General features: G+C 37.9%; 1 protein-coding gene across 2 annotated transcripts in view; it reads left to right on the top strand.

Annotated features, from left to right (window-relative positions):
• Positions 1 to 6,355: 6,355 nt before the first annotated feature.
• Positions 6,356 to 20,089, top strand: part of NUBPL (nucleotide binding protein like) — a 457,415-nt gene continuing 443,681 nt past the window's right edge. For both annotated transcript variants that reach the window (XM_045163735.1, XM_025271622.3), the window contains exons 1-3: positions 6,356 to 6,511; positions 7,075 to 7,222; positions 10,942 to 10,976. In XM_045163735.1, the coding sequence (XP_045019670.1) occupies positions 6,404 to 6,511; positions 7,075 to 7,222; positions 10,942 to 10,976 (291 nt within the window). In that variant the 5' untranslated portion in view covers positions 6,356 to 6,403. The remainder of the gene's footprint in view (positions 6,512 to 7,074; positions 7,223 to 10,941; positions 10,977 to 20,089) is intronic.

Raw genomic sequence — 20,089 nt, 5'->3', positions numbered from 1 at the left:
CTTCTTCAGTGATCAATGCAAAGAAATAGAGGAAAACAACAGAATGGGAAAGATTAGGGATCTCTTCAAGAAAACCAAGGGAACATTTCATGCAAAGATGGGCTTGATAAAGGACAGAGATGGTATGGACATAACAGAAGCAGAAGATATTAAGAAGAGATGGCAAGAATACACAGAAGAACTGTACAAAAAAGATCTTCACGACCCAGATCATCACGATGGTGTGATCACTGACCTAGAGCCAGACATCCTGGAATGTGAAGTAAAGTGGGCCTTTGAAAGCATCACTACGAACAAAGCTAGTGGAGGTGATGGAATTCCAGTTGAGCTATTCCAAATCCTGAAAGATGATGCTGTGAAAGTGCTGCACTCAATATGCCAGCAAATTTGAAAAACTCAGCAGTGGCCACAGGACCACTGGAAAAGGTCCTGTGGAAACTGCTGGAAAAGGTCAGTTTTCATTCCAATCCCAATGAAAGGCAATGCCAAAGAATGCTCAAACTACCGCACAATTGCACTCATCTCACACGCTAGTAAAGTAATGCTCAAAATTCTCCAAGCCAGGCTTCAGCAATATGTGAACCGTGAACTTCCTGATGTTCCAGCTGGATTTAGAAAAGGCAGAGGAACCAGAGATCAAATTGCCAACATCCGCTGGATCATGGAAAAAGCAAGAGAGTTCCAGAAAAGCATCTGTTTCTGCTTTATTTACTACCCCAAAGCCTTTGACTGTGTGGATCGCAATAAACTGTGGGAAATTCTGAAAGAGATGGGAATACCAGACCACCTGATCTGCCTCTTGAGAAATCTGTATGCAGGTCAGGAAGCAACAGTTAGAACTGGACATGGAACAACATACTGGTTCCAAATACGAAGAGGAGTTCATCAAGGCTGTATATTGTCACCCTGTTTATTTAACTTATATGCAGAGTACATCATGAGAAACACTGGACTGGAGGAAGCACAAGCTGGAATCAAGATTGCTGGGAGAAATATCAATAACCTCAGATATGCAGATGACACCACCCTTATGGCAGAAAGTGAAGAAGAACTAAAGAGCCTCTTGATGAAAGTGAAAGTGGAAAAAGTTGGTTTAAAGCTCAACATTCAGAAAACGAAGATCATGGCATCTGGTCCCATCACTTCATGGGAAATAGATGGGGAAACAGTGGAAACAGTGTCAGGCTTTATTTTTCTGGGCTCCAAAATCACTGCAGATGGTGAGTGCAGCCATGAAATTAAAAGGCGCTTACTCCTTGGAAGGAAAGTTATGACCAACCTAGATAGCATATTCAAAAGCAGAGACATTACTTTGCCAACAAAGGTTCATCTAGTCAAGGCTATGGTTTTTCCTGTGGTCATGTATGGATGTGAGAGTTGGACTGTGAAGAAGGCTGAGCGCTGAAGATTTGATGCTTTTGAACTGTGGTGTTGGAGAAGACTCTTGAGAGTCCCTTGGACTGCAAGGAGATCCAACCAGTCCATTCTGAAGGAGATCAGCCCTGGGATTTCTTTGGAAGAAATGATGCTAAAGCTGAAACTCCAGTACTTTGGCCACCTCATGCGAAGAGTTGACTCATTGGAAAAGACTGATGCTGGGAGGGATTGGGGGCAAGAGGAGAAGGGGACGACAGGATAAGATGGCTGGATGGCATCACTGACTCAATGGATGTGAGTCTGAGTGAACTCTGGGAGTTGGTGATGGACAGGGAGGCCTGGCGTGCTGCAATTCATGGGGTCGCAAAGAGTCGGACATGACTGATCTGATCTGATAGTTGATTTACAACATTGTGTTTAATTCTGTGCAGCAAGCTGACTCAGTTACACACACACACACACACACACACATTCTTTTTTATCATCTTTTCCATCATGGTTTGTCACAGGATATTGAATATAGTCCCCTGTGCTATACAGTAGGAGCTTTTTGTTCATCCATCCTGTATACGATGGTTGGCATCTGCTAATCCCAAACTCCCAATCCTTCCCTTGGCTCCTCCCCCTTGGTAACCACACTTCAGTATTTGTGAGTCTGTTTTTGTTTCACAGATATGTTCATTTTGGTCATATTTTAGAGTCCATATATAAGTGATATAGTGTGATATTAATGTTTGTCTTTCTCTTTCTGACTTACTTTGCTTACTATGGTCATCTCTAGGTCGATCCATGTTGCTGCAAATGTCATTATTTCATTCTTTTTAGTGGCTGAGTAATATTCCTGTGTGTGTGTGTGTGTGTGTGTGTGTGTTTACCACATCTTCTTTATCCTTTCATCTGTCAGTGGACATTTAGGTTATTTCCATGTCTTGGCTACTGTGGATAGAGCGGCTGTATGTGTTGGCGTGCATGTGTCTTTCTGAATTATGATTTTGTCTGGGCATATGCCCAGGAGTGGGATTGCTGAATTATATGGCAACTCTGATTTTAGTTTTTTGAGGAACTTCCATACTGTTTTTCATAGTGGCTGTACTAGTTTACATTCCCACCAACAGAGTAGGAGGGGTCCCTTTTCTCCACACCCTCTCCAGCATATGTTATTTGCAGACTTTTAAATGATGGCCATTCTGACTGATGTGAGGTGGTACCTCATTGCTGTTTTGATTTGCATTTCTCTAATAATTAACTATGATGGGCATCTTTTCATGTGCTTTTTGGCCATCTGTATATCTTCTTTAGAGAAATGTCTGTTTAGTTGATCTTAAGGCCTGGAGGGCTACAGTCCATGGGGTCGCAAGAGTCAGACATGACTGAGAGATTAAACCACCACTAAGGTCTCTTTACGGATCAGTTTTCTCTCAGCCACTCCTGTGGCTCTTTGTGTGGGCAAATACAACGAGGCTGCCTCAGACTGTTTGCCTAAACACAACACTCAGCCATTTTTATTGTGTAGTCCCTGCCACTACACTGAGTTCTATCTGGGAATGTGGCCATTGATTCTGTTCTTCTCATATCCCTCTAACTGATTTGAGGCTCTCTCTTTCCCCTTCCTCACTGGGGCTCAATCTTAGCTGAATGAGGAGAGGTAGTCAAAGTTTATGGGGTTACTTCTTAGGAGCTGTAATAAGTGCAGATAATTTTAGTTTCAAATAAAAGAAATCCTAACCAACAGTGATTTAAACAATTGATTATCTCATACAACAGGAGGTCTAGAGACACAGGCCAGGACTGGCATAGCAGCTTCACTGTGTAACCAGGAATTAATCTTCTTGCCATACTTACATTTTGTTACCCTTAGCTGTTAGCTTTTGTAACTGTGTTTGTCACCATTGTGCTTGGCATGTTCACTCAACAACTGGCACACCTCAAGGTATCATAATACAATGCCATATGGTTTGTCCAAATGGCGAAGGGCTATATGAGCGACAAGAAATTATAGGGGGAAGTCCTCTATAAATATTATAAAGTTTATCTCACCATAGTTACAAATACACAGAAACCCACCCAAAGTAGGCCAAGGCAAGAAGAGAATTTGTTGGAAGATGTAAGTATATCTTATGGACCTAAGGATAGGAAGTATAGCTGAACTTTACTATGGACTAGAAGCAGGAACCAGAAAACTGTTATGAACCAGTACGCTGTCCTCCCTTCCTTCTCTGGACACATGATCTCTTATCATCTGCTTTGTTTTTCTTTCTTGGCATTGGCTTTTTCTATTTTTCTGTGTACAAACTAGAAAATGGTCACTTTAGTCATACCAGTTCAAATGCAAACTAAGATTGAGGAGCATCTCTTATGTTTTAAGTTCTCTGGGGGAAGAATATGATTGGTTCAGTTTTGATTGTATATCAGTCTTTAATCCAATTTGTGACCATGGGGATGGGTCAAATGACTTAGCAGTTCTTAGGAGCTGAGCAAGAATACTCTTTTGAGAAGGGGCCATGGGTGAATATGTGTCTGTATGGCAGTGGTAATTGAAGAAGAAATAATAGACAGATCTACTACTCTCTCGATATCCTTAATCTGAGCAATGTGTTAGTTACTCAGTCATGTCTGACTTTTTGTGACCCCATGGGCTATAGCCCACCAGGCTCCTCTGTCCATAGAATTCTCCAGGCAAGAATTCTGGAGTGGGTTGCCATTCCCTTCTCCAGAGGATCTTCTTGACCCAGGGATCGAACCTCGGTCTCCTGCACTGCAGACAGATTCTTTACTGTCTGAGCCACCAGGGAAGCCCAATCTGAGGAAAGATAAATCAAATTAACCATTCATTCATTCTATAGACATTGGTCTCAGTTTTCTTCCTCTTATGTTTCTTTCAAAGAGTGTCAGTACCATTTATGTAGTTTCCCAAATTAATGAATTCTATACCACCAATAAGCATCACAGTAGCTAATATTAATTGAATATTGTACTATGTGATAAGCATTCTATGTACATTATTTTAAGTTCAATCTCAAAACAACTACAAATAAGTATTATCTATTTTGTAGATAAGCAAAGTGAAATTTAGAGATGTTAAGTCAAGCTTTCAACATCTCTTTTGGATTACTGCAGTAATCTGCCATCTCCCTGCCTCTGATTTGGCCTCGCCAATTCTTTTTCTGCCTGGCAGTCATAGTGGTATTTTTAAAACACAACAGATTTGTTATGTTTGATCATGCTACTTTCCTGCTTAAAATTCTTATAAGATTCCCTCAAGATAAAGTCCAAGTTCCTTCACAGGATGTATAAAACTTTTTATGATCTGGGCAGCCTTTACCTTACCAACCTCTAGCCTCATCTCTTTCAGTCCTGTACCTCACAGTCTATCCTCAAGCCACACAGATTATTTGCAATTCGTAACAATTCATGTCTTTCCTCTGCACAACAACCCTGTAGTCATTATCCTGCAGACTCCTACACATTACCCATAGTCAGGATTCGACTTAGATGTTATGCTATTCAGAAGCCTTTTCTAATTGAATTTGGTACTCCTTCTTTATACTTTTGTATCACTCAGTGATTTTTCTCTTATGCTTATCAAACCATGCTGTAATCGTGTGTTAACTTACTCTGTCTCTTGCATTGGATCTTAAAGTCCTTGAATGGAAAGATGAAGTATAGTTTAGTTTTGAAAACCCTGAGATTAGGGTAGTGCTTGGTGTGTATTTGTTGCTCAATAAATATTTGTTAAATGAATGAATCTCGGAGAGGTCTGGAAGAACTTACAAAGTTACCTGGAGAGAAACAGATATTCAGCATTTCTTGTTTAGTAAATGAATTATTCTGACAGCTATTTCTCCTTAACTATATACTTTTGGCTTATAATTTATAAAAATTGAGCAGATACAAATTTAAAAATTGAGAGAATTAACCATAAAAACATATCACAAAATAATAAAATAAGAAAGTGATATAAAACGGTAACCTAGGAGTGTTAAACTTAATGTAAGATAAAGAAGACTGAATGAAGTAACAAAGTTTGAGACTGGGGAAGAAAAAGCAAGGAATTGAATTTTTTTCAGCATCTTCTAAATTGAATGGATTTTCCCCCCGGTAATATCTGATTTAATTCTTAGAATAATTCTTTGAGGTTGCTATGCTACAGTTGCATTAAAACTAAAGAAATTAAAGATCAGAGTAAAATAAACTGAATGATTATACAATAAACTTTCTACAGATAGAAAGCAAATGAAACAAAACTCAACCATAGAAAATATGGGGTATATGTGAGGATAAATCACCCTACACCCTAAATGATCCTTTTTTGGGGTCTGTATCAGCTTTCCAGCTTTCTTTCCTCAAGTGATTTCCTTCACTCTCATCTGCTTAGAATGTATGGATACATCCTTCCTTTTACCAGGATAAATTCCATCTCCTCTTTCAAGCTTTGTCTCACTCAAGTTGCTTCTTGAGTGAAATTTGTTTCATTAGATCTGTTTTTTGATTTAGCTAAACTTTTCGGAGCCTAGCAAAGCACCCTGACTTCTCTTTCAGAGAATTATAAGCACACAGCAGGAAAAACCCAACACAAAAGAGACTATTACTATAGATCACTCAGGAGAAAAAAAATCCTTAGGAGTGGCAGTGTTTAAGTGACTATATTCTGCGCTGTGAGAACACCTGGAGTCATTTTTAACTTCCACCACTCCCTACTTCTTAGTCGGGTCAGTTTTCTAAACTTTCTAAATCTCAGTTTTCTTATCTACGAAAAGAGGATCGTATTGAGTCTCCTACCTATTCCAGAACTTCTGTGAGGAGCAAATTAGAGGATATACGTGAAAATATTTCACAGACGTTTGGTAAAAGGCTACAAAATGTTTGTACCTGGCTACAGATGAGACCACGACAAGTTATGTTCCTGGGCTAAAGAAACTCAGAGGCTAATAGCTAGGGAATGGAAGCGGAGCGTTGCTACGGGACGTCATCACCCCGCGCCAGACGCGACGGTTTCCGGATTGGGCTTCAGGCAGTATTCCGAGCCATGGGGGTTTGGCTGCGTTTGCTGGTGTTTGGTGGAGTGTCGCTTCGGGGCTGCGGCGGGACCTGTGTCCCACTTTGGGGAAGCCGACTAGTGATTTGTCGGCGCCAGGTCCGTGTTGCTGCAGGGCAGGTGGAGGCGGGCGGGTCGGAGATGCTGGGGCGCCAGGGCTTCAGGTTTCCTGCAGGTGTTCTGCAATTGCCTCTTGCCAAGGACTCACTTCAGTCCCTCTTGGGCCCCCTCCCCTGCTCAGTGAGACCCCAGTTGTCTGGATGTGCCCACTTTCCAGGCAGGCCCCCAGTAGGACCAGGGCGAGGCATAGAGGGATGTGAAATAGACGGTTAGAACATGGATGTGTGGCTTGCACATGCTTTCTTAGTGTTTATTTAGAAAATATGTTAAAGAGAAGGAAAACACGTGGGGGATTTAGCTCCGTAGAGGGAGATTATTTACTTGCTATTTTTAACGCCTGGTAAATAAATTTCAACTTAAACAATGTGTCTCTGCAGTTTTTATCAACAGCTATTTGTAAATAACACTAAAGGCCTAACTAATGGAGATGAGCAGAATTAAAGTAGAAAAGAAAGCCCTGTTAATCGCAAATACCTAATTGTTTAACCTCGTAATAATGGAGATAGCTTATTTTAAAACTGTTTTTTCTTCTTCTTCTCAAGTTCTCTGGCGCTGAGAGTGAGACCCTAAAACAAAGAAGATCACAAATCATGTCTCGAGGACTTCCAAAGCAGAAACCGATAGAAGGTGTTAAACAAGTTATAGTTGTGGCTTCTGGAAAGGGTGGAGTTGGAAAGTCTACTACAGCAGGTATTATAGGATATTCTCATTTTGAGTAGGACTTTAGGCCAACTGGCAAGTGCACAATATTAAAGTTATAGTTTTGTTCTTGAAAAAGTATTTGTGAAGTTTCTAATAGCTGGTTCCTTAGTATGAGGAGTTGGTAGTGATTGAGGGCTTAGATTTTGGACTTAGGCAGAACGAGATATGTTGCCAGGTCTTTGACTCCTTGACTGAGGAAAAGGTAGTCAGGCTGCCCATCAGATCTTCAGTTTGAAAGTGAAGTCGCTCAGTCGTGCCCGACTCTTTGCGACCCCATAGACTGTAACCCACCAGGCTCCTCTGTCCATGGGATTTTCCAGGCAAAGTACTGGAGTGGATTGCCATTTGCTCCTCCAGGGGATCTTCCCAACCCACGGCTTGAACCCGGGTCTCCCGCATGGGAGACAGACGCTTTACCGTCTGAGCCACCAGGGAAGTTCTCTGATCTTCAGTTTACTTAACTGTAAAGTGACAATGATGATAATCTTTTTCATAGGGTGGTCATGCAAATTAAACAAGTTAACCACTTAGCCCCCTGTCTCCTACATAGTAAGTACTCAACATTTGATTGTTGTTGTTATTTTTAAAACATGTAGTAAGTTTAATATTAAGTTTATTTCTGTTTTTAATACTAAATTTATTTGTTTTGTTTGCATTCTTTTCTAATCTTTTTCAGTGTACATTGAGCTAAGTAGTTGCAATGAGATTGTTTACATTATTGTGACCTATTTTCATTTAACCATAACAGTTTTCCAGCATGAATAAAGTCAAAATAGATCTAATATTTGAAAATCTTTTAATTATTTAAAACATTTAACCTTTAGATCTTTATATTAATATACTGGAACAGAGGATTTTTTTTTGGTGGAGTTTTCAAATTGATTATAGATTTCATTGTGACTGAAATGCTGCTTTCGGAACCCATAAAAGAAGTCCCACTAGAAATGTAAGAGGTACCATCCAGGACTAATGAACAGGTATTCCCAATTTTTTTCAAAAGAAACTTTTTATTTCTAAAAAAACCTTCAGTATAATAATGTAAAAAGGTAGCTCCCCTCCTTCCAGTTCAACAGAGGCAACTTGTATTATTAATTTGAAGTCATAAATCTCTCAAGTTTTGTTGCATCACTTAAAATTTTCAGTCATTTTAATAGGAATGGCTTAATTCAGATCTTTTTCCAATCTATCCTTTTGGCAGTTGATTAAAAAATAACTATCCTTATTATATTTCATTTTGTTAGTTTTGACATAGTTCCTCACTATTAAGATCTTGTATATATCATGTATTTTTTTTTTCAGCTTTTGACTCATATTTCTGCATTTTTTCAAATTGAAGTGTAGCTGATGTACAGTATTATGTAAATTCCAGGTATACAGCATAGTTCACAATTTTTAAAGGTTATATTGCATTTATGGTTATTATAAAATACTGGACCTAATCCCTGTGTTGTATAGTATATCCTTATAGCTTATTGATTTTATAATAGTAGTTTGAACCTCTTAATTCCCTACTCCATCTTGCACCTCCTCCCTAAGATCTGTAAAGTTTTTTTTCCTCAGATATTAATCTAAACTTGGGGCATATATGTACCTTAAAATCACTTAATTCCATTGAAACCAATGACATTTTGAAATAAAAAGGGCCAGGTACAGAGTTCTGTGACTTTCACTAGAGATCCTGTGTCTTGACTCAAAGCCATATTTGGTAATTCCTGGATACAGCAGTTCTGTAGTTGTATAACCAGCTATAGATCCAACTATATAGTGTTATTAGCTTAGTTTTTTCCCCCCATTTTGACCTGAATGTATTGTGGAAGAGTTTTTCAGATATTTTGAAGAAATTAAGATTTAACAAGAATTGTAGTTATGATAGATTCCTACTATACTATTTGATAGATACCATATTATTATTTAAAATAGTTAGTGATTGTTCTTAATGAATTTATGCTGTATCCTACACACTCTTGCTTTCTTTCCTAGGGACATACAATCTATCTGTTTGATATTTTGTTTGTAAAATTTGGAAGCTCTTAGTTTTCAGTTCTAGAATCCACCTCTACTTGTGTTTTGAAAATTAAGGTTTCAAAAAAAAAAAATACCTGTTTTCAGTGGTGTGACTCCTTTTGCAAGCTCTGTGTTTACTTGGTTTGGTTAAAGATGGAAGGCATTTTCATGATAATAGCCATAAGTTCTTTGGGTTTTGTGCAATATAATTTGTCAAATCTGTAGGCTAGCACTTGTTTAAAGCAAATTTATTTATTGTTTTAGGTTCTAAGATCATCTAATGCTATGGGCTGTGGCAGCATTTAGACAGGAAAATATATGAGAAAATGTTCAGTGTGTGACATATGTGTGCATTAGTAAGCATCCCTTCCTTGCTTTCATCTTTGTTAACATCATACCATCTATCTCAAATAATTGATCTATACTTTTTCATAACTGCTCTCTCTGCTTTAGAAATAGATTATTTCTATGTAACTCTGTTGGCATTATATTTCTTTCCCTTATACATATTTATTCCAATTCCAAACTGTCTCAAAATATTTCCCATCTGAATATGTGTGCTAGAAATATTTTGGATTAGAATGAGGACCTTTGATTAATGCAAACATGCTCTTAGATTCTATTGTGTAAATGGAGAAAGACCCTCACATTGAAATGAATTACTCTGCCTCAAAGTTGGATTATGTTTAACCTACAGTATACCTGAAATTCAGAATTATTTTATAATTTATGATTTAATGATTAAATCAAATATTAAACATTAATAATAATTTAATAATGAATTATCAAGTGCCATTCCCTAGGCTGAGTACTTTACACTTAGAATTTGATTTGATTCTCACAACAGTTATGAAATAGGACCTCATTTTATTGAGGAGGAAACATACTTGGGGGTAAAAATACTCATGATTGTAAAACACAGAGTGGTGACCCTGGGGTTTGAACCAGGTCTGCCTTGAGAGTTTATGTTCTTAAATACTTCAAAAGAAACAGTATTGGCATCATCTATAACATTGTCCGGTAAGGAATTATCATCCACAGTATGAGGGTCTGTTTATCAGTTTGGGAATATATTCTTTTTGGACCTCTTTCTCATCTCAGATGTAGCGTATCTCTCCTGCTGGGTTAACAGTGGTTTTGGGGCCTACTGCTTTCCCCGTTTATGTCTGAGATTCACTATTAATAGGCACTTTTGGGAAAATGTTTCATTGTCTTACCTTTTTCCCTTTTTCCCTTCCCTCTCCTCACTGGTCCAAGCTTTCAGTTATGTGGGTATTTGTGAGTTAGAGTGTTTGGAATTCCTGTATTACCTGCATTTATGTTTAAAAAACAGTAGGATCAGCTCCATTTTTATTTATTAAAAAGTAATTTTTCTGCAAAGTATTTTTTGAAAATAATTGAATGATATATACATTAATATGATTAAAACATTTAATGGATTATTTAAACACAGTTATAACATATGATAAATGGATTATTTAAAGTTTTGAGGCAGGCATCTGTTGCTTATGCTGAAATGTTACTTTCCTTTTTGTCTTTTTTACTTTCTATAGTCTCTCCATGTCCTTGTTTATTTTTTTTAAATAAAGGATTTATATTAAAATTTTACTTGCTTTGGTTATTACATTGAAAATATTAAAAGGCAAAATAAATTCTGGTAGAAGGAAAGTTACTAAATTTAATTACTTTTTTGTTTCTTACAGTGAACCTTGCACTTGCTCTAGCAGCGAATGATTCGGTAGGTATTTATTAATAGAACTACTAATTTATTAACATTTTTAAGTCAATGATTTAGAGCATACTGATGTTTTTCATTTACTCTTATCAGGGGCTGTATATTGTAGCTCTAGTTATTTGCATGTCTTTAAGGGGCTAAAAAATCTGCCATAAGTACTGGTTACATTTAATAATGGTGATGAAAATGGAAGGGGATTGCTGGTCAAGGAATTCAGGTAGCCTCTAGAAGTTAGAGAAGGCAAGAAATGTTTTTTTTTCCTTAGAGCCTCCCAAAGGTATGTAATCGTGTCAGCACCTGGATTCTAGCTCATTGAAACCCATTTGAATTTCTCTGATAATTTTTTACAGTAAAAGTAGGAAACTGATACAGGAAGTCAGTTTTCTTAGTCCTTAAATTTCCAAAAGTGTCTTTATTTTACCTTCATATTTGCTAGTTTGACTAGATGTAGAATTCCAGGTTCACAATAATTTGCTCTCTGAACCTTGAAAACAGCTTTCCATTTTCTTCTAGCATGCTAATAAGATGTCTGGTGATAGTTTGATTCATACTGCTTTGTAATAACCTGTGTTTTTCCCCTTGAGGCTTTTATGAGTTTCCTTTATGTCTTTTAAATTTAGAAATATCACAGATATGTGTCTGGTTGTTGGCATTACATTTTTTTTTACCTGTTTGGAAATTGGGCAAGCAGTACAAGGCTTGAGTCTTTTTCAGCGTAGGGAAAATTTCCTCACTGATTACTTTTTGTGATGTGCTTGTTCTTTCTCCAGAAATCTATTAGGTAGATATTGATTGTTTATGCTTGTTAATTTTTCTTTCATATTTTCCATCTCTTTGTCTTTTGCTCTGTGTTTTGGAAGATGTCTTATGCTATTTTTCACACTGCTATATTAGGTTGTGGTTGTTATTTAGTCCTTTTTATTTTTAATTTGGAAATTATATTTTTTCTAGTTTTTCAGAACTGTTTGCCTATTTTGCAGTGGCTTTTCCTGATCACTTAAAAAAATGGTTGTACCATTAGTTTGAGTCTCTCTGAGGATGCTAATTAGAATTAATAAAAAAGGTTCCTTTTAATGATCTCTATTTATTTAGCATGGTGGTTCTTAAAATGTGGTCCTCTGACCAGCAGAATGAGCATCACCTGGGAACTTGTTAAACACATAAAATCTTGAGCCCCAGACCTATTGCATCAGAAACCCTCAAGATGGAGTCCTACAGTCTGTGTTTTAACCAGCCCTCTAGGTGATTTTGATGCATGCTGAAGGTTGAGCCATGGAGAAGGCAATGGCACCCCACTCCAGTACTCTTGCCTGGAAAATCCCATGGATGGAGGAGCCTGGAAGGCTGCAGTCCATGGGGTCGTTAAGGGTTGGACGTGACTGAGCGACTTCACTTTCACTTTTCCCTTTCATGCATTGGAGAAGGAAATGGCAACCCACTCCAGTGTTCTTGCCTGGAGAATCCCAGGGATGGGGGAGCCTGGTGGGCTGCCGTCTATGGGGTCGCACAGAGTCAGACACGACTGAAGTGACTCAGCAGCAGCAAAGGTTGAGCCATGCATCTAGAATTTTTTAGAACTCTAAATTGCTAATGCATTCTTTTTTGTTTTCTTGTGTGATTGTTTTTAATTTAGTTTTAAGCTTTTTTTGTTTGTTTGTTTTTTTGGTTTCAATGTGAATTTGGAACAGAAGAGAGATACTCGTGTATGGTTAAGCAACTTTATTGAAATAAAATCCAGTACTACTTTTTAAAGAATACTTTTGATTAAAGCACTTAGTTACCTTGAAGAAAGGACCCCATCTTTCTTAAATTAGGGAGGACACAGGAAAAATTCAGTGGATAGGAAGGTAAGTAAAATCATAGGTGTGGGGATCTTTTAATTTGGTTATCATTTCAGCCAAAGCTTTGAGTCTTAAGATAATGTGAAGTAACCATGTAATAAACGATCTAAGGATGAAAAAAATAGTTAAAAGGGACTGATTCCTTCATGTTAGATGTTGCTAGTTTTTTTAAAAATTTATTTTTATTTATTTTCATTCATTTATTTTGGTTGTGCTGGGTCTTTGTTGCTGCTCACGGGCTTTCTCTAGTTACAATGAGCACCACTCTTTGTGGCGCACAGGCATGTTGCTACCTCCAGGCCCACGGGCTTCAGTAGCTGCAGCAGACAGGGTTACTAGTTGCGGCTCGAGGGCCCTAGAGCGTGGCAGGCTTCAGTAGTTATGGTGATGGGCTTAGTTGCCCCACAGCCTGTGAAATTTTCCCAGACCAGGGATCAAACCATGTCCCCTGCATTGGAAAGTGGGTTTTTATCCAGCACACAACCAGAGAAGTCCTAGATGTTGCTAGTTTGGTGAGATGGTAGCTCTGAAATTTCTGTTTTTCTGTTTGCTTCACCCCCACCCCCACCCCCACCCCCTCCTTCAGGCATGAGAGCAGCTTCGTCTTCAGTGGTCTAGATGTATGACAGGGAAATTGGCTGCAAGAAAGAAAAAGCAATGTTTTTCTCTGGGCCACTTTTTCAGAAAGCATTTTAGTATCCTTAAGTGTCTTTAAAGACATTGTAGAATCTTCCTTAGGAAGATTCAGTATTCTGTTGAGGTTTTTTTTTTTTTTCTTTTCATTTCTTGATTTTTTTTTTTTTTTTTTTTTTTTTTTACCAATGTTAGTATAGAACTTAGAAAAAAGAAAGTCAGGAAATTTGAGCAGCATGTTGTGGAACTCAAAGATAATCAGACATAATGCAGTATTTTATAGTTGGTTACTGTCTTGTCCTAGTTAATTAGTTCGCATGTATTTAAGAAAGATTCATTGTATATAGCTTGATTAACAGTGTTTTTGATTTGGGAGCAACATGTTTGACTTAAACTGTGATCTGCCGGAGGACTAACTGCATATAGAAAAGAAGATAGATCATATATAAATATATGATTTATATATATCTGGCATAGTCTTATAATCTGTATTCCCCAACTTAAGATTTTAGTAATATTGCATTTATTTCAAGGACATGTTTGGTCTATAGGGAAAACTCAAGATTCCTCCAAGGCCTTCTCATTGCCTGAGCTGATATAGATGGCTTATGTCCAGGGACATTTATTGGGGAATGGTACTAGGGTATGTTGCTTTGGGGCTTAAAACCTCCAGGTATAATGGTGTCTTTGGAGCTGATCTAGTGATTCATTCCCATGGAGTCTTAATTCCAAGGACCTTGTGTTGTAAGAGGGGTCTCTGACCTGCTTACCCTTTAAGCCAACTTTGCCCAAGACCTTGCTAACTGTTTTCTCCTTTCTTCCTTGGGTTGCCCTTTTTCAGCATCGCAGTGGGAAGACCTAATAAGACTTGTTTGTTGGCTTAGAGGAAACAGGTCCAGGAAGTTATTCATTTTACTTACAATGTTGGTCTTAATAATCTCTAAACAGGGTTATATAAACCCCAGGGGATATGTAAGATAGTCATTGGAATGTGGAATTTTTCTTTATGTTGTATGAATTTTTATCTTTTAAAATTTATGTTTTTTGTATACACTTTATAATTTATAGTAAATTAGTATCAGATCAGATCAGATCAGTCACTCAGTCATGTCCGACTCTTTGCGACCCCATGAATCGCAGCACGCCAGGCCTCCCTGTCCATCACCAACTCCCAGAGTTCACTCAGACTCACCTCCATCGAGTCAGTGATGCCACCCAGCCATCTCATCCTCTGTCGTCCCCTTCTCCTCCTGCCCCCAATCCCTCCCAGCATCAGAGTCTTTTCCAATGAGTCCACTCTTCGCATGAGGTGGCCAAAGTACTGGAGTTTCAGCTTTAGCATCATTCCTTCCAAAGAAATCCCAGGGCTGATCTCCTTCAGAATGGACTGGTTGGATCTCCTTGCAGTCCAAGGGACTCTCAAGAGTCTTCTCCAACACCACAGTTCAAAAGCATCAATTCTTCGGTGCTCAGCTTTCTTCACAGTCCAACTCTCACATCCATACATGACCACTGGAAAAACCATAGCCTTGACTAGACGGACCTTTGTTGGCAAAGTAATGTCTCTGCTTTTGAATGTGCTATCTAGATTGGTCATAACTTTCCTTCCAAGGAGTAAGCGTCTTTTAATTTCATGGCTGTAGTCACCATCTGTAGTGATTTTGGAGCCCAGAAAAATACAGTCTGACACTATTTCCACTGTTTCCCCATCTATTTCCCATGAAGTGTGGGACCGGATGCCATGATCTTCGTTTTCTGAATGTTGAGCTTTAAGCCAAGTCAACAGATGTATTAACATGTATTGAGTTTGTATACCTAAACATTTTTCACCGAGTGGGGTACGTGGTCAAAAAAGTTTGGTTGTCACTGGCCAAGGCAAAAGAAAATTTCTGAGCTGGATCATATGCCAGTTCAAAAGAAGACTACTTTATAGATGGAAATAAAAGCCTTACAGGAATAGGGTGTGAATTTTCCTGCCTTTTCTTTGCCTTTTGTACTTTCCTTTGGGGATGTAGCAGGTAGTGTTACAGGGCAGAATCTGGGATCCTGTCACGTGTACCATGCATTTAAATATTCACTCCTAGGGTTAGGGTTAGGGTTAGGGTTAGGGTTAGGGTTAGGAAAAGAAAAAAAAAAAAAAAAAAAAAAAAATTCACTCCTGTGGTATGTTGGAGCTGGCTCGTGCTAGTTGCGAGAACTGTTAAATTTTTAAGAATTTTCCAGTTGATATCCTGTTGTTAGCTCAAAATAGGCCATGGTGGGAGTATTTAATTAATGAAAATTGACAAATACTGAAAATTAGACTTCCCAGCTCACCCTGGGCCATTGTTAAACATTTTCTGGCACAACACTGATTATACATATTACCAATCATATATTTTAGTCTTTCTTTTTTCTATCTTCTTAACCACTTTTATTATGGATCTCATTCTTCTACAGTGTAAATTTAGTGAACAGAGAAGCACTGAAACTGGAGAGGGGAAGGTAAAGGTCACCAGAAACCATTGATAAGCTCTGTGATATTCCTAAATCAGTTCACTTCAGTTCATTTTAGTTCAACAGACATTTAGTGAGCACCTCTAACACTCACTGTCAGACACAATGAGTATGGGTATATAAAGAAAAGTAAATACGCCTACTAAGACTGCGTTAACAAAACTGTTTTGTGTGTGTATATATAATTACGTAAGTGTATATAGTCTCTTTGTGTATGTGTGTGTGTATTTTGGTGATGGTAATTGTTTCAGTTCAGTAATTGTTTCTTCTGTGAGTGGGACAAAGTGTGCTTAAAGCAACACTTAATAAGGTTTTATCGTAGTTTGTTTCAGAGTAGGCACGCTGTGCACTCTTAAAGGTTTTATAATCTAGTGAAGACAAGAGGAAGATAAATGTCTTAAAATGATGACCTGTGTTCAAGGTCAAATATAGTAGTGTTTCTGTCCAAGACAACTAGCTTTTATTTCAGAGAAAAGCCATCTTTTTTTCATAGAGCATTTTTGTGAACATAATTATATTTGCCTTTCACAGAAACCTATAATGCAGTACACTTAATATTTATCAGTTTTACAGTCTGTATTGATTTTGCCCTATCCTTGTCACATTTCATCAGCCAGCACATGTCCTTTTTTGTCTCTGCAATATTTTTCCAGTATGTATCTTTCTTTTTTCATTGTTCCCACTCTAATTAAGCCTCATATTATTTCTTTTTGGCTCATTCATTCATGTATACCTCAAACAGTTACAGAGTGCCTACCCTTCCCCAAGAACTTTGCTCCTTTGGAGAATATAGAAATGCATGAAATACAGCCCCAGCCCCTGCCTTTAAGGGCCTCGCAGACTAGGAGACTGCTGCAAGCACCTTTTACCTGCCCAAGCACAAATCCATTCAGTACATAATGCCAGATTATTCTTACTTGAGCACCATTGGAACCCCATTTCACCCTGCTCAGAGTCACTCCTGAATGCCTTTGGTGAGCTTCAAGATCTTCTATAATCTGGCTCCATCCACCTTTCTGGGTTTATCTTCAGCTCTTCTAAACAGTCCCTGTGCTCTGGCAAATCTGGGTTACTTGCTGTTGCCAGTTTGGGCTTGACTATATTATGTTCTTAATAGCTTACAGTGTTTCTTCTATGTTTCTACTGGAGTGTCTTTACATTTTCTTCAGCTTTATAGGTCCTCTCCTCCAGGCTGCGATGCATGGCTTGTGCTGGTTATATCGTGCCCCTAGAGTACTTCTCAAGGGAATTGAGTGATGACAGACATCCAGGGTATCCTCCTCTTCATGTGTACCTGCAAACTGCATTCTGATTCACACTGAGGCACTGTGTGAGGTAGCCTGCCCTGAGAGGTACTTAGAGACGTGCTCCCTGAGTCCATTCCCAGTGAGGGTCTTTCTTCCATCTTGTGAAATCCAGTAGCACTATTTATTGTTACTATTATGTACCCATGTAACCATTCTGGTAATTTTATATAGCAAATAATAAAAATAACATTTATCGAACATTTGTTATACATCAAGCACTGTTCCTCATTATATGTTTCTTAATTCATTTATTCTTCATAGCAACCATATGAGAATAGATACTGTTATGATCCCTGTTGTACATAATAAGCAGAAGCAGCTGGAGGCTAAGTCCTTTGCCCAAGCTCACCCAGGAAGTAAACGGCAGAGCCAGGTTTGAATGCCAGCCTAGATCCTGTGCCTTTAGCCTATTTGTTATACTACTCCTATGATAGCTAGATTCTTATGATTCAAAACTGTGTTGTCTTCATTCTTGGCTATTGACTTAGGAAATAGACAACAAATGTTTGCTACATGGATGAATCAAGTGTATATAGATGGGTTTCATAGTATATAAGTGCAAAGTTTTGTTTTGCATTGTTTTTTGAGGAGTGGTGTGGGATGGGAGGGCTTGTGGCTTAGTGGGCTGCATTCTGTTCTTTTCCTGATTCTTAAATGATAGTGTGCTCCATCATTCTACTTGGCTCTCTTCTCATTTTATACTGTCCAGTAATCTCATCTTTCCCCACTACCCCAGTAACTACCCATGTGCCCTGGATTCTAAATGCATCAGCAGCCTAGATATCTCTCCTGGGTGCCAGACCTGGCTGCCTCACCTACTGTAGATGCCCACTTGAGTGCTTTACAAACATTCAGGCTCAACATGTATAAAACCAAACTCTTCTTTCTTGTAATTGTCTTTGTCCTGTGACAGTCATGTGGTTCCCTCCCACCTCCAAATCAGATACCTGTTCCTGCTGCTTCTGCCACTCAAAGCTTTCTGGAGTATGTCTTCTCATTTCATTCCTTAATGCCATATCTTTTTCAGACCTTTATTATGGATCTTTCATGAGGTGATTCCAGCTGTTTATTTTCTCTGCTATGATGCTTTGAGGACAGGACTAGTACTTCCCTTTTTATTTGAGAGATCTGTTTCCTTGTTTAATTTCTGTGCTAGTTTAGGAACGTTTTTGGGCCAAGGATCTTGGCCTTATTCCCTTTTTTTAAATTCTCAGTCTCTAGTCCAGTGATAGTGTATAGAAGGCACTTGGTAAATGTTGGTAATGACAATGGAACATGTTAAGTGACGAGTGGTTGTGAATATATATACTAATATATTTCACATATGTAGATTCTAGTATTGGATAAGCTATCTATGATTTGTTGAATGCTAAATTATGCCCCTTTCCCCCCTGGGCAAATGAAATTGAAATCTTAATGGGATAATGTGAAGTGCTTAGCACAATGGCTGATACATAGTAAGCTTTAAATTACTTTTTAGTATTGTAGCTAAATAAAATTTTTTTGCAAGTAATGTCTCAAAAATTGATATGCATTTTACTTAATTGACTATTAACAAAAACTTATTTTAAGTTTTTACTTATTTTCCATTGCTACAATGAATCATTAAGTAGAATTTTAATTGGACTGAAAGATGGAAAAGGAAGCAGTATAATCTTCAAAGAGTTTGTGTTTCTTTGTTTTTTTTTTTCCATTGATGTTTATCTCAAAATATTTATTTTTTTCCCGTGATTACATAATGTCTTCACACTTATTCTTTGCAGATGTACTTCTCTATTTCACAAAATTATTATGAGAGGCTCTTAAACATAATAAAGATTGTCTTAAGTCTTTGAAGTTCTGTGATTACGTTGGAAAAACTGGGAAGTTTTAGTTTGAGATTTAGGTTTTGGTTTTTGAAAAGTTCATTGATCTTGGAAACAGAACATGATATGTACTGCCACTTAAAACATGATGATTTTCTTCATTAATAGTTATGTGTATAGCAGTTAACAATCCAGCTTTTTGGTGGCAAATAGACCTGGACTTGATTCTGGCTCTGCCTCTTGCAGCCTGTATAACTTTTGCCTGTACCTACCTCTTAAGGCTGTGAGTATTAAAGGAGATAATACATATATAGCACTTAGCACAGTGTCTGGCACATTGTTGTTGCCATTCAGTCGCCTCTGACTCTTTGCAACCCCATGGTCTGGCATATAGTAAATGCCAATAAGAGCATTAGCTGTTCTAGTATTTTAAATTCCTGGACACATTAACTATAATATTAGTTATAATGTGAATTTGGATTAAATATGAATGAAACTCTGTTTTTCACAGTTCATAGGAAATCCTGATGTATACTACTTAGTTCATATTGGGGATTATCTTCTCTTTAATGCCAGTCTTGTAAAGAAATTACAGTATATTAAAGCAACCTATTAATTTTTAAAAAAATCATTGCTTGGTAGTATATACAACATACACTTTTTTTTTTTTTTAAACTTTACATAATTGTATTAGTTTTGCCAAATATCAAAATGAATCCGCCACAGGTATACATGTGTTCCCCATCCTCCCTCCTCCCTCCCCATTCCATCCCTCTGGGTCGTCCCAGTGCACCAGCCCCAAGCATCCAGTATCGAACATACACATTTCTTATAAAAATGTTTTGTTTTGTTAATGGTTAGCCATTTTGGAGGAAGGGTGCACTGTTCGTGTTCAAAGTATAGATATTTTAAAGCTGGAGAGGAAACTCGGACAAGAGATCTGGAAGGAACAATTGCAAAATCATTTTTCCTCCTTTTTGTTCTTCAATTCAAAAGTAATTCTTGGTAAGAAGAGTGTTTTTTAAGTGCATTTG

Source organism: Bubalus bubalis, chromosome 20 (assembly GCF_019923935.1).
Source record: "Bubalus bubalis isolate 160015118507 breed Murrah chromosome 20, NDDB_SH_1, whole genome shotgun sequence".
In the NCBI taxonomy this organism is placed as follows: Eukaryota; Metazoa; Chordata; class Mammalia; order Artiodactyla; family Bovidae; genus Bubalus; species Bubalus bubalis.
This window is presented reverse-complemented; position numbering and strand designations above follow the sequence as displayed.